Source organism: Phytophthora sojae, assembly GCF_000149755.1.
Source record: "Phytophthora sojae unplaced genomic scaffold PHYSOscaffold_3, whole genome shotgun sequence".
In the NCBI taxonomy this organism is placed as follows: domain Eukaryota; phylum Oomycota; class Peronosporomycetes; order Peronosporales; family Peronosporaceae; genus Phytophthora; species Phytophthora sojae.
Window position 1 is genome coordinate 10555605 of NW_009258117.1, and position 14051 is coordinate 10569655.

Sequence of the window (14051 nt, forward strand, 5' to 3'; positions counted from 1 at the left end):
CTTTCCGCTTTTTCGCCTCCTTGGCAGCCTCACGTTTCGCCTGCGCTTCCCGCTCTCGTTGCAAGCGCAGCTCCTCCATCGCGCGACGCAGGCGACGAGCTCGAACAGCCTCACGCACTTGGCGCCATATGGACTGAATTTTCATCGCGCAGCGCGAGTCAAAGAGATATCGGCGTCGAGTAACATCTTCCACGGTGCGGAGTGCCTGATCGACTGGAAAAAGCGCCATGTGTTTCGAGAACTGGAGCAAGTCTTTGAAAGCAATAGTGTTGCTGTATCTGGATTTTGGATCGCACCGTCCACTTGCAAGTGCAAATATGTCAGTGTTTCCGTTTGAGTTGGCCCCAGCAAGAGCCGCGGATGTCAGGCTCAGCTCTTTTAACAGCGCTTCAGTTGTACGGCCGAACATTTCAATTTCCGCTACGCGCTCACAGAAAGAAGCCTTCGATCTCACCCAAGCCAGAACATTACGTTTGATGATACCAGCAGCAGCGCGCTGGCGAACACTTTGGTAGGCGTACGACTGTTCTAGATGTCGGATTTGCTCTTTGGCTGGATCTGGAGGGAGAAGCCCAGGGTTATCTGGGATACGGCCAGATTTGTCAGCGTTGTCATCATCCTCATCCTCACTAGAGGATTCCGAATCGAAGACTCCTGAGCGATCCCAACGCTCTAAGAGAGCCCTGGCATCCATCGCCACCTCGGCAAGACAAACATGGCCGTCTTGCAGGAACTGAAGGTGCTCCAAGATCCGTAATAGGGGGTCGTCGGCGTGGTTTTCGCTTGGTTCGAATTCATACAACAGTTTTTCGATGTCAGCAGCCCAACTCATGAAGCGGTCGCGTTCCAAGGGACTCGGTCCGTTGTTGCGCTGTGGCGTTTTATTCTCGCGGCCGCCTTCCTCACCGTTGCTCGCGAGTTCTCGTACATTGTCAACGATGCCAACGATGGCGGCCTTGTTGTCAGCTCGCAACAGAAATGCGTGCCGACGAGCTTGCGCGAGTTTCTCTTTCAAGCGAGACTTGTGGCCAGATACATGGAATTGAGAAGGCAACGAAGATCGACGCTTTAGACTTGCTCGATTTCGTCGCCGTGCACACTCGAGTTGAATGAACTCTTCCTAGGATTGACGAATAGTAAAGGCCCAAATAAGTTCGGGTTTAGTTGCTGCGCTATGGTGAGCATCGTACCGCAGTCTCGGCGAGCATGGAAAAAGCCCCTGCTTTCCCCAGCGCTGTCATTGTGGTGAAAGTTTGCTTTTGAGCACGTGATGCACTGATGCTCGTATTTTATTTTTATATCCGGAAACCACGGGCTCCCTTTTTCTAGAACATCAAAGAATCAAACTTGAATACAACTTGTATTCGTTTTTTTTGGTAACTTGTATTATACAAGTTACCAAAAAAAAAACTTGAATATTGAATACAAGTTTTTGTTCGCCTTGGCCCACTACATACCGGTAGTAACTATTCAGCAGGAATACTGGGGCGTGCTTCGCGTGCGGGTCTCTAAGCGGACCGAACAATTTTGTGTTTTTTGCTACTAAAACGGTTAGGACGCGCCGCGCCTCAGCGCCAGTCTGCACTTGTTACTGTTATTAACATTATCACCAATATTATTGTGAGTACTATACATGAAACGCTTCATATTACTACAAGAAACATAAATTTTCATACTATTATAATTGATGTTGACCAGGGGTATGAATAAAAAAATTCAAAATGAACATTGTCAATTAATATGACGAAAATGTGTTATCGGCAAGCGCCATATTGAAATTTGTATCATTGGCTCGTATGATTTCAGGGTATTCAAAAACACTGTCAAGACGCATGGAATTGAAATATTTAATCAGTATAATAATTAGCTTTGGTTATCGTCATATTTAAATCATTATTACTGTCTAGCAATTTTACCAATTCAATATAATACTGAATTGGAGGGGCCCTGATGTTGACAACATCATGCTGCAATTGGTATTTATTGCAACTGCCACTGTCGCCACCACTGCCATACTACAGCTACTGCGGCTGCTACTGTAACTGCTACTGCCACTGCTTCAGCCACTGTCACTGACACTGGCACTATCGCTGCTGCTGCTACTCCTACCTCATCACTACTTATATTGCTATACTACTCATATTCCACTATTGTTAAAGATATTGCATTTGTTATGTTACCTGTGGCGCGCGTTACTGCTGGCCACAGTCACTATCTGCTTACCACTACTGCAACTACAGCTAGAGCGGCTGTACTACAGCTACTACAACTACTATTTCACTACTGTTAATGATGTCATAGTAATGCTGTCATTGATATTGCTTGTTCGTATCTGCTGCTATCGCTACTGCGACTGTTTATTATCTTCTGCCACTACCGCTACCGTTGTTATTTACGCTACAACTACGATCTCCAGCATTGATAATGGCACTGTAATGATATTGCTCCTGCTTTCTTTTTCATGCCTGAGAAAGACTGCCAAAATCTACTCCATACTGCTTGACTTGCTGCATAATATCACGGGGCATTTCATGGCTTGCTCAAACTAAATTTATAAGTAGATGCCATCTGAATATCGCCGTCCACCGTGGTGAAAACGACGCGATCCAAACATTATCGATGATCTTATCGTCCTCTAGACCCTTATAAATCACTCTCCTCTTTTCCAAATAATGTGTGTGACTTGTATTGCTGCGTAAGTAATATCAATATGACGTATTGTGTCTTTCACGTATTTTGGCGCGTGAGCTGTTAATTCAGGCGGAATTAGAGTCATAAAAGGGTGATCAATGCTTATTTAGTGCTAATTATGTTTAAGATTGTGAGCGCTTCCCCTAACATCCGCGATCAGCATTTGAGAGCTAATCGACGGAGATACGAACAGAATGGCATGAATTGGCGGATAGGAAACCGCCAATCGCTCTGTTTCCGTCTATTAATAACGAAGGCTGGATTAGCTTATTCCGCCTTGAGTCGGCCTCATCCTAATTCGGCCACGGAGGGACGACCCGGAATTAACATGGGAATTAGCTAACTCGGGGCATAATTAAGGTCGATAACGGATTAGAGTTATGCCAGAATTATCACGGCAGAATAAGTGAAAGGCACAATAATTTTTATTCGGTATATTGCTATTGGAATTGTTCGCCTGCGTCACGATCACTGCCAGCTACCACTGCAACTGCCCTACTGTCAATACCACCGCTACTGCAACCGCTATTAGTTACTGACTTTGAAACTGATATTGTTATCGCTATTTCTGTTACTATCTTGTTTTTGCTCACCCCACGATCAGGAAGAAAACTGTAGTACTCCATGGTGCGTGAGTTGTTGCAACCCAGTATAATGTCATCCAACGAGACTTCTTCGCGAGCCGCACCTAGTAAAATACCTCTATTTTTACGAACTACATCTGCAATTTACGTTACTGCAGTTATAAAGTACGCGGTGCAAATTGGCGCTAATTTCGCTGCGCCATGCGTTCATATTGCTTTACTTAGGTTCTTGCTGCAGCAAACATCACGCCCATCTAATTGAGGGTGTGAAGTAAACCGCACATTTTGTTTTGCTTAAGTTTTATTCCAAATCCAAAACCACGTCAAAAGCATCGATCCGGACGCTGCGCTGCTTTATACCGGTAATACCATGAGATTTTGGATACTCTAGTTCATATTAAAATGTACCGAATGTATTAAACTGATGGTCTGACAAGAAATGACGCTGGCTCTAAGCTATCCGCTTAGAGAACAAATCACCTGAAACAGCGAAGGTACACGAGGACCCATCAAGACATAGGAAGTCGTTAGCTAGCCTAAGTGACATCAATGTACCTCACTGAGAAACGAAACGAGGACCCATCAAGGTGTACAATATACCACCAAAAGAAACCCTGACGGCTTCCAGTCTTAGTTTTGGTCGTTGTGGTTGAAACTACCGCGGTACGTCTTCAGGAAAGCCGCGTTGAACAGGCTGTACTTGCCCGGGCCTTGCAGCCCTTGATGGCGACATTCTCGGCGCCGAGATACTGCTTGATCTAGCTCGGATAGTTCCCGTTTTCCACCCACTCCGAAATTTTCTTGGACCACTTGTTAGTCCACTCCGCCGTAGGTGTAAAGCCTGCTCTCTCTTCTTCAGCGGCCTTGTCACTGTCGGTGACCTTATGGGCTCGAAGACGTCTCTTCTCGATGACAGTCATGGTGACAGTAACCGCGGTGGTCTGGTTCGCGTCTACGACTGAAGCCTTAGCGTCCTGGCTTGCGAGAAGCGGCCACGAGCAAGAGGTGGGCGAAACGCATGGTGTAGTTTTGAACTGTGTAGCAGTCTCGAAGGCACGGTGCTTTATACACATATATATAGATAGTTTAAGTGCGAGATGCGAAATGAAGATAAGCAGGTGCCTGAAGATATGTGAAAAGAGTTTTTATTGTATGATACCGTAGAGTACCAACGTCATAAGTACTATCCGGATATGACGGCCTCGACGTTTTCTACTTAAGTACTCAAGTTCATTCATCAAATCTTATGATCAACCAGTTTGAAGTTACTGTGTTACAACCGCGGCATCACAGATCTGATGGCAGCGGGGGGTCTAAAGAGTTTGTATAATACATACCATGCATTAACCTTTCATATATTGTGAATTCCGGCCGTCGGTTTTGGGTCCAACCGTCCAATACAAACATCAAGTCATTTGCCGAATCGCCGGCCACAAACATATGGTTCTGTGCCCGCATGTCAAGCCCAATCCGTACTTAGTAGGGAGTCTAGCCGGGCGACCATAGTCAACCCAAGTGCTTTGGCGATTCGCCGGCGGTTTGCCACGGTCGATCCAATCCGCCCCGATCGGAAAATTAGAGTAGAACTCACAATATTACATCAACCTTTCAACATGCTCATTGAGCAACAAATGTATTGGGGTGAATGAATCCTTGACGATTCACTAAACAACTATCTTCGTTCAATCATGCCTGCAAGCTCTGAACACCGTTCAAACGCATAGGGCCTATAGGGGTGGCCTAGATCGATTCATCGAGGCCAAACATGCCTCTAGAGCTTTCATATTGCCAAAACTACGCGCGTTCCTTTTGACTGTAACGGCCGTTTTGGGGATTTGGCTCTCGTGACATCCATCCTCCTTAATATTGCAAGATGACAGCACTCGCGGAGGTCTTTTTACTGCAGTTTACTATGCGCAGTAATTTTACGGTTAGGGCTGCTAATCAGACTGACCAGAGAAAGACCAACGAAATATACATGCCCGACCCTCGGCCTTACCAGACCCGCAGACGACCCGATTAATATCTAACCCCAATGGAAGATGAAATTTCCTCTTGTTGAGCATTTCTACACGTTCAAGCCTACCTCGATGGAACGTTGTATGACTATTCTAAGCAAGGGGATCATAACGTTTTCGAATTTGAATTTGTTGCGGTTTAGACGGCTAACTACACCCAATGCCGCGCACTGCTGCAGCGTGGACCATAAGGTTTTCGAGGGCACACACACTGTTTCAGTTGTTGTTTTGTAGATACTCTCAACAACGACACAATGTAACCGCGACTCAAGGCACGCAATGCCTACGCCATCAACTTACAACCCGGTGAGCTGGCGAGCCGTGTAGTTTTTCTAACGAGAGACCTAGTACGTCTTCAGATGCAAATCCAACGACTACAGGATTTGATACGTCTACAACAAGCTACCGGGAAGGAGCAACTCGACCAAATGCGATCATCACAAAGGAACACGCAGCGTTGTATCAGACGAACCTAAGCCTTACTTGCCCCCTACAAAGAGTCTGGTGGCTCTGCGGGAGGAACATGGCGTCCTATCATTGCCTAAACTTCTTATGCCCAGGCGAAGCTGCGTCCTGAGTGAACCCTACCTGTACCAGCCCTGGCTTATGGCATCTTGCAATTGTTTATAGCTAGGAAGAGTATTAGCAAAAGGGACAGAAGTAAGAACGGTTATTTAGACCAAGACAGCAGCTTGATTGCTGTTTAACGGCCGAGCTAAAATACGTATTAAAATACGTATGTATTTGCGCGCGTCCTGACCCTCTGTCAGACGCTTAGATGCCGCCAGGATGCTTCTTCAGCCACGCCGCGAGAAACAAGTCGTACTTTTGCTTCGCCTTACTGCGCGGATGGATGCTTTTCGTAATGCCCAGCATCGTCTTCATTTCGCTTGGCGAGTAGTTCGACGCCACCCATCCCTCAGCTCTTTTGGTCCATTTATTGATCTGCGCCCAAGACATAGTGTATGGATACATCCCCCTCTCCTCGTTGTCGCCTTCGTCATCACGGTTAGCAGCACTCGTCGAGTCGACCGGCACAACTACGTCGGACGAAATCGCCTTCGAGAGCTTGGCGTCTGTGGTCGCCGATACAACGTTGGTAGTTGCGAGAAGAGCGGCGGCCGCCCCAAACAGGATGCAACTGAAGCGCATGATTCGATCTTAGTTGCGGTCTAGAAAACTTGAGGGTGCCGGCGAAATCGCAAGTTGAGAAGTGAGCCAAGCCGAATCTTTGGCCAGAAGGCTTGGAGCTGCACAGCCCAGTAAAAGTGGCCATTGGCCACATTGAGGTAGGATGAACTTGCAAAGCTCAGGACAAAACTGGTGGTCAATAGCAGGAAGTGCAGATATTGTAATCTATGTTTTGCAGGCAAACAGTTCAGAAATAAATATGCACTGTACGCGTCCACATGTCCTTGAAATTTAGACAATCTCCGGATTATCCATGTAGCAGCAGTACAAGTATATTTTTATTTTTCACTTCAAAAAGTGTTCGTAGCCTGTATTATGCTTTGCAGTCGTTCTCTCTGTTGTTAATATAATATTATAATATAATATTGTGCTTTGCCATGATTTTGGCAATATGAGGCGAGATTTGCTGCATTTATAGCGACCACCTGCTAAATTTACGATAAATCGAGGTACATAAATGGGTGGAGGCCTATAATTACGCTAAAAGTGCCACAATTGCACTTTTGAAAGTGCAATTGTGGCTGTGCAGCTGCAATTCTGTCGGTTTTTATCCACAAGCACCTCACACACGGCAATTATGCATAAGAGGGTGGATGTGCTGGGGATCATGGACGGTGGTGTACTGGGCCAATGCATGGCTGCTGACAGGCCCTCCCAAGTCGATATATATATGAGGAGGTGGATTTATGCATAATTTTAGCAGGTCGTGTATCTTCTTTCACACATATTTAGGAGCAGGCTTTGCCATATTTAGCGTCTAAAATGTTCGGCAAAATAACTGCAAAGCACAATACATGTAAGCGAGTTTATTCAACTTCAAATCCTTATCATAATCATCTAACTGTGGCTAAAAGCACGCTTTAAGCTTGACTTACGGAAGAAAGCGTGAATTGGCGTGAGTAAACGCACCACTCCAATGACAATCCAAGCCCAAAGCAACGGTGGGCTCTAAATGACAAGCGATGCCATCGAAATGGGTGTCATTGAATCATGATAAACAACGAATTAATATTGAGCTAGATTATAAAACAACGAGTTATTGTGAAAACGGAACACTATATCCAATTGTTTTGCAAATCGATCGATTTGGGTGCTTATTAAGCGGCTGAGACCTTGTTTTGTTATATATAACGTAAATTCCCGAATAATACCCCTTACCCGTATAGTACCCTCTAAAACGTAACCCAATGTGTATCCCAGGGTTACAATGTTAAGTATATACTTATGAATAAATTGTCGAAATCATGTTTATACTGTGTAATATCCATAATTTAGCATATTTGTTTTGAAAATGGGAGGGTACTAATGAATAGTGCCCGGGGTATTATTCGGTAATTTCCGTTAAATAGGATGCTGCTCCGATTTGGCGTTCCCCAGCCCTGTTCATATACCGCGGACTGCCGTCGATTTATAATCAATCACGTCGAATGCCCATGTGACACTGGGCATTATGAGGGTAGCTCGTTTATATGAACGGTGCCCCATGTCAACGTGGACGGCAAACTCGACGCTGCCGTATACATGAAACACCCGATGGGTACATGCAATATGTGTCTGCGTCTGAACTATTCACGGGGCTGAAATTTGGCACGAGTGGCTGCTTATACGCTTGCTCTATCCCGCTGCACGATCCAGTGCACCTCTGCGGCCATTTATATAGCTCAGGAAGCTAGGCTATCGTTAGCATTTGATAGGGATTTGCACATGGACGGTTTACGATTTAGGATTTGGCGTACCCCTTTTCATATTTTTCTACCCCTCCTTAATCTGGTCTGGACATCTTTACCGGTTTTCACAATAGAGCTTCGTTTAGACAAAAACGAAGTAAAGCACAATATGTACAATTACTTCTATACGAAGTATAACGACAAGTTAGATGACCGCGACAGCAAATCTTGATTATAACGAAAAACAAGGTGACGAATACCTGTATCGCGTTGAAGCAACTTTAAGTTGTGACATGACTGAAGCTAAAACGACTTTAAGCGACCTTAAAGTCGCTTTAGGCACCCTAATGTTGCAACTCCAAAGACCCTGAATATGCAATCAAATCCCAAGATCCTTAAGTCGACTGGGCAGCAGCTTAAAGCAGGTTCGCCAGAGCAGGAGACGCTTGTAGACAAATCGATTGATCGAGTACTAGTAGGACACTCGCCCGTTGGCTCTCGCCTGCGGACTTAGCGACGGCACTTCGGGGGGCCCGCCCCTCTCTCGCTCCGCGGCCTGCCCCACCCCCTCGTGCCTTACGCTAAGTCCTCGGCTTGGCCAGGCGCGGTGTCTAGGAAAAAAAATATTGGGTTGCAGCGCTCGCCTTCGCTCGCTCGCGCAGACACGCCCCCGCCTGATCGGCGGGTGTTGGTGACCGGTGAACGCATTGAGTGAGCCTCGCACTCGCATTCGCTCGCCCTCGGCCGTGTTCCCCATTTTGGCCTCTCTTAACGTCCACTGGGGAGTGGATACACTACAGTTCATCCACAGCTAGATCAATGTAGTATGTCACCAAGGCTGACTAAGCCATATTTCCCTGTTATGGATATGGGTCGGGCATGAAAGGAATAATATCTTCGCTGTAAGATATTCGCGGATCTGGATATGGATCATACTGACCCGCGGCCTTACCAGGCCCGCAGAATCTACTCCATTGGCTTACAATGGATCGCTACAGGCCCTCCATTTTGGCTGAGGGCAACCGGGTATAATTTTCTCGCTTGAACACTGGGGTGCTGGTATGGAAAGAACCCACTACCGGTGTCGGTATCGTTGCTGTTGTTGCTTGCGACTTGGTGGACGGCGACGAGCACAGTGATCTTTTCAAGCTTGACCACCGTCGGCTTATTTGCGAAGAAAGGCTGTCGGGTAGACTGGGCACATACAATATGTTGCCGAATGAATTGTGAGATTTAACGCCTGAAGCCTACTGGTGCCTGTGGCACACGCCCTGTGCCATCACTACACCCTTCACTCTCATTAGTCGTGCTTCGAAAATAGTCATGCTTTCGTACTTTTTCGTGACACATCGCTCCCCAAAATTTCCCAAACAGCTCAAAAGGACTCAAAGAGAGCGGATTTGGACAGATCTCGACGAGCTGAAGCCAATCATGGTCTTAGATTCTCGTCAAAACAAATATTGTAATGCAAGAGCTAATTAAAAGTTCAACTTTCTCCCACAAAAATCAACTACCATAATTAGTCAGGGTCATACTAACCCCTCTAACCCCGTATTCTGTATCCTACAGAATAAGCATTGTCACAGGACATAATATCCAGCAAACGTGTCCTCTCTTTCGAACTTCGCATATGGATGTTTGTATAGCCGGTATTGTGCACATCTTCCTGTTAGATTAGCGATGGGAAGATAGACGGGGTTTATTCCGCGGTAATAGACGGACGAGTATAAACCACCAACAGGTTTGAAAATTCGGGTGGAAGCCTAAAACCGCCGCGTGTCAGCCACTCGTACTTTCCTTCATTCCGAAACTGCGCTTTTCAAGACGTCGCAATGCAAGCTTTGTTGGGGCCCGTCGAGCGCGCCCAAGTGGCCAAGGACCATGGCCGAAGACGATCATGATGAGCGCCATTGTGATCTACAGGTAAGCGAGAGCGTGTACTTTGCTCTGTAACATTGTACTAGTGGTATATTGATTCTACGTTGCGATGTTGATTGCCAGACCTGGTGATCCGACCCAGACGACGCTATGAGCTCTCGCGTGTGGCCCGATTGGCAGATCGATTGCGGAGTCAGCGCACAACCTCATCGGTTCCTACGAAGCCGGCTACAGCCGGGTGTACCGCTATATTGTAGCTGATGCAGTGGCTACTCAAAAGGCTACAGAAGAAGCGCTCCTCATGGTGTGGCTACACCGGAGACTACAGAAGAAGCGGTAGATGCTACGGCGGATGCTACAGAAGAAGCTCTCCGCGTGATGAGGTTACACCGGAGATTACAGAAGAAGGGACAGAGGCTACGACGGAGGCTACCGATGAAAGCGGCAGGAATGAAGCGGCAGTGCCGGAGGCTACAGAGCAAAGCGGAGGCTGCCAAAATGGTGAAGATGACCCACGGCTGGCGCGAACATTGAAGAGCGTGCGCATGTAAAGGAAGAAGTAGACGTTGGCATGAATATCATATATTGTCCTGTTTCGTACAAGAGGAACCGTGTGTAGTGCGTGTCATTACGGGCTATTGAGCATGCAAGCTCCCTGGTGTTGTTAGAGAGACAATCGTAACAAGCTTGTTAGGTGGGCTAAAGAAATCTAATGATGCGCTAATGTCAAGCACAAGGAAGAATTCGCCCAGTTCCTAACTGACGTAGTGAGGAGGAACTGGGCGATTTCTTCATCCGCGTTTATCGCGACGTGCCGAAGATGGGTGGCTGGAGCCGAAGTATGCTGCCTTAGCAGCCTTGCAAGGTATTACCATGTAGCAGGTTTTGAGCGTGCTCTACGCTCGCCACGACCAATAGAAGCTCGCCATTTCGGCATATGGTCGATACATTGAGCATGTTTTGTTCACTTTCGTAGCTGTTCTGTGCACAATGTACCCAGCGCTTGACCGCAAGATGCGAAAGGGCTTCCAACAGCAAATCTTTGACAGGTTTTGAAGTATACTTTAATCAAGTCTAATGCTTATTCTGTAGGATACAGAATAAGGTCTGGGGCTAGAAGGGCTAATTAGACTCTAATTAGTCTGACCCTAATTATTAGAGTGAAGGGTGTACTTCTGTCGCGTCTTCCTCGATGCAGTTTTCTAGGTTCCAATCAGAGTTCGCTGCTGCCTAATCTCACTTCGCAACTTGCGCCAATACAAAACACCAAGCCGTCCATATCGCAGCATCGATCACGTGCGTTTCGCCTATCTGTTTGAGGCTGCGGAGACTCTTCTTCCGAGCCGTGACGCTGTTGCAGCAGCTCGTGATGCAGGTCAAACCCAACATTCAACGGTGACTCCATCCGCTGCTGCTGTGTCGGGCCACTCGCCAGACGCTGTCAACGAGAAGAGCCACGACATCGACAACGTCGCGCCTTTACGCCATCTGCGGAATGGACCAGCAAGTGGGCCCAGAAGACGGCCCAGTGGGTGGAGAATGGAAACTACCCAAGCTTGATCAAGCAGTATCTCGGCGCCGAAAATGTTGCTATCAAAGGCAGCAAGGCTCGGGCGAAGTACAACCTTCAACGCGGTTTTCCTGAAGAAGTACCCCGGTGGTTTCAACCACAACGGTTTAAAAACTGAACCTACCTATTTAATTGCGCTTACACGGGGTACAATGAAAAAGTTAGCAGAAGACCAAGTTTTTCGTCATACACAGCAACTGACATTTTACCTGGGGTTATGCAAGTACTTCGAAGTAGTACAACGCATTAACAATGCAATAGATTTGCTTCCGTAGTGCCAGCAGAAATTTTAAGTTTTTAACGCCTTCGTTGGCATCTCTAGTTGTATTCATCGTCTGAAACAATATTCGATATAATACGTGTAGCGCAATGAACGCAACCGATATCAATGCAGTAAGTGGAGAGGACAGTCGCACTCGTTTCTCTATTTATTTAAAACTTTAGAGATAGCAAAGGCAACAACAAGGAACTGATCCCTAACAATTTCAACCTCCTTGCCAGCTATCAGGGGGGTTGCGTAGAACAAGAGTCAAGCTTTTCGCAAGGTTCCAAACTAAAATGCGGAACCTCCCCAAACACTGCGAGTCAGATATCTCCTCTATTGAATTTGGAAAATGAGGCGGTGACCAAGTCTTTTCGAAACAGGCGTCGCTTCGTGTCGAACAAACACTTGTCTTGCACTATGGATCCACCGAGGCAGTCTTCTTTGGCGAAGAAGCCGACGGTGGCAAAACTTGAAAAGTTCACCGTGTTCGTCGCCACGTGCCAAGTCGTGCACGGCCAGAGCAGCAACAACGATGACGCCAATGCCAGTACTGGGGATCCCACCGACGTCAGCACCCCAGTGTTCAAGCAAGAAAAGTTCCCGGCTATTGTCTTGCCCTCCGCCAAAATGGAGGACTTGCAGCGGTTCATTGTAAGCCAGTGGAAGATCTCCAAGAGTCCATTCGCGAAGCTCCCTCTTGCTGAGCACTTTTACACGTTCAAAGGTCGGATCCTCCGCCTCGACGGAACGCTGGATGGCTACTGTGAGTAAGAGGTCCTCAAGGCTTTCGTGAGTACCTTGCAACTGATGTCGTTTCTCCGTAGATATTCTCAATAACGACACGATCTACCTGCGATTCGCATCGCTGGGCAAAATTTGCGATCCATGGGCCATGTCGACGAGCGAACTGCGAGTTGAACTCAAGGCACGCAACGCCTACGAGATTAATTTACAACCGGAGCAACTGGTGAGAGTGAGGTTGTTTCTAGCTCAGATGGAGGACGAACACTTCACTAACCTCACTCGTTCAGATGCAGCGACTGCAGAACTTGATAATGAAGGAAAGTCGCATGCGACGGCTACAGCAAGCTACCAGGAAGGAGGAAGTGGAGCAAGTGCAGACCATCACGAAGGAACTCGCTACCTTGCATCAACAGCGCGCGAAAAAGCGGAGCTACTTGACTCCGACAGGAAATCCGGTCGAGCGTCCGCCGTCACTTGCTAAGTGGCCAATCGCTCCGTGTCCGAATCGCACCGTGTTTCTCTCTATTACCAAGCTGGAACGCACATATCAGCTAGTGCCACGAGACGTCTTGGAGCCTGCGTTACTCATCTTCGACACCGAGAGGAAATGGTACAGTATCTGGGCTTGGCTGAAGGCTTGCTGAAGCTTACACTCGTCGCCTCTTTGGTTAGGGTGTTTGACAAGCACAACGTCCTACAGAAGCAGCACTTCGACTACAGGTACATGTGCTTCGATCAAGACTTTCTCGAGATGTTAACATTGAAGGAAGAGGCTGGCATGATTTTCTGGTTTCGGGTGCGTCCTTCTTGTACTTGCTCAATTCTTGTATTTGCCCAATCTCCATCCAAACTCGATCATCATCTGAAGTGAAGATATTTTTTGTGCCTGCAGCCGTGCAAGAGCTACGAGAAGATGTCTTCATTCCTCACGTCCATCGAAGATCCCGCTTCTGGAGGCAAACACTATCAACCGCTGATCCTCAAAGAGTCCAAGTGGCTCACACTCTGCGGCGAAAATGGCTGGGAAGGTAAAGTTCGACACGACGGACGCAGACGCGACGTCGAGAGAGTGCCGAAGTTCACAAAGAGCGTTGCACGCGTCGTATCCAACCTGAACTCGTCCAGCTTCGACTACGTAGCAGTGAAGGAGCTGCTCTTCCAGTCCAACCCAACGTTAGTCTTCGCACCTCTGTAAGCTCTGGTCTACTTCAGTAAAACAAATTCTCCTCTTCTGTGTGCATCGCCTTTAGACATTCATTTTATGTTAGTATTGGCAAAGTCACCCTGATAAACCCCAAGCAGCAGCAACGCAGAGGGTTTTCAATCTACAGCACCCGACAAGTCCAGCCGCCGCCTCCCGCATGGCACTTATCGTCGAGCCCGAGCGACGTACGGTAATGGCGTCGGTCGTTGGCAAGCCACCGGATGCAGCACCCGATGAAA

The 14051-nt window shown here is 47.3% G+C and overlaps 3 protein-coding genes across 3 annotated transcripts; 1 reads left to right on the forward strand and 2 right to left on the reverse strand.

Annotated features, from left to right (window-relative positions):
* Positions 1-109: 109 nt before the first annotated feature.
* PHYSODRAFT_463045 (hypothetical protein) lies at positions 110-694 on the reverse strand (the record flags this gene model as incomplete). The annotated part of the gene is made up of 1 exon (XM_009527133.1): positions 110-694. A coding segment is annotated over one exon (585 nt), but the record flags the coding sequence as incomplete, so codon positions are not given.
* A 5373-nt stretch (positions 695-6067) lies between these two features.
* Positions 6068-6445, reverse strand: PHYSODRAFT_285771 (hypothetical protein; the record flags this gene model as incomplete). Its single annotated transcript, XM_009527134.1, has 1 exon — positions 6068-6445. One exon carries the CDS (start codon positions 6443-6445, stop codon positions 6068-6070), a length of 378 nt encoding a protein of 125 aa, XP_009525429.1.
* A 5836-nt stretch (positions 6446-12281) lies between these two features.
* On the forward strand, positions 12282-13803 carry PHYSODRAFT_493493 (hypothetical protein; the record flags this gene model as incomplete). The annotated part of the gene is made up of 6 exons (XM_009527135.1): positions 12282-12368; positions 12453-12627; positions 12689-12831; positions 12896-13218; positions 13281-13404; positions 13501-13803. 6 exons carry the CDS (start codon positions 12282-12284, stop codon positions 13801-13803), a joined length of 1155 nt encoding a protein of 384 aa, XP_009525430.1.
* Between the last annotated feature and the right edge of the window lie 248 nt (positions 13804-14051).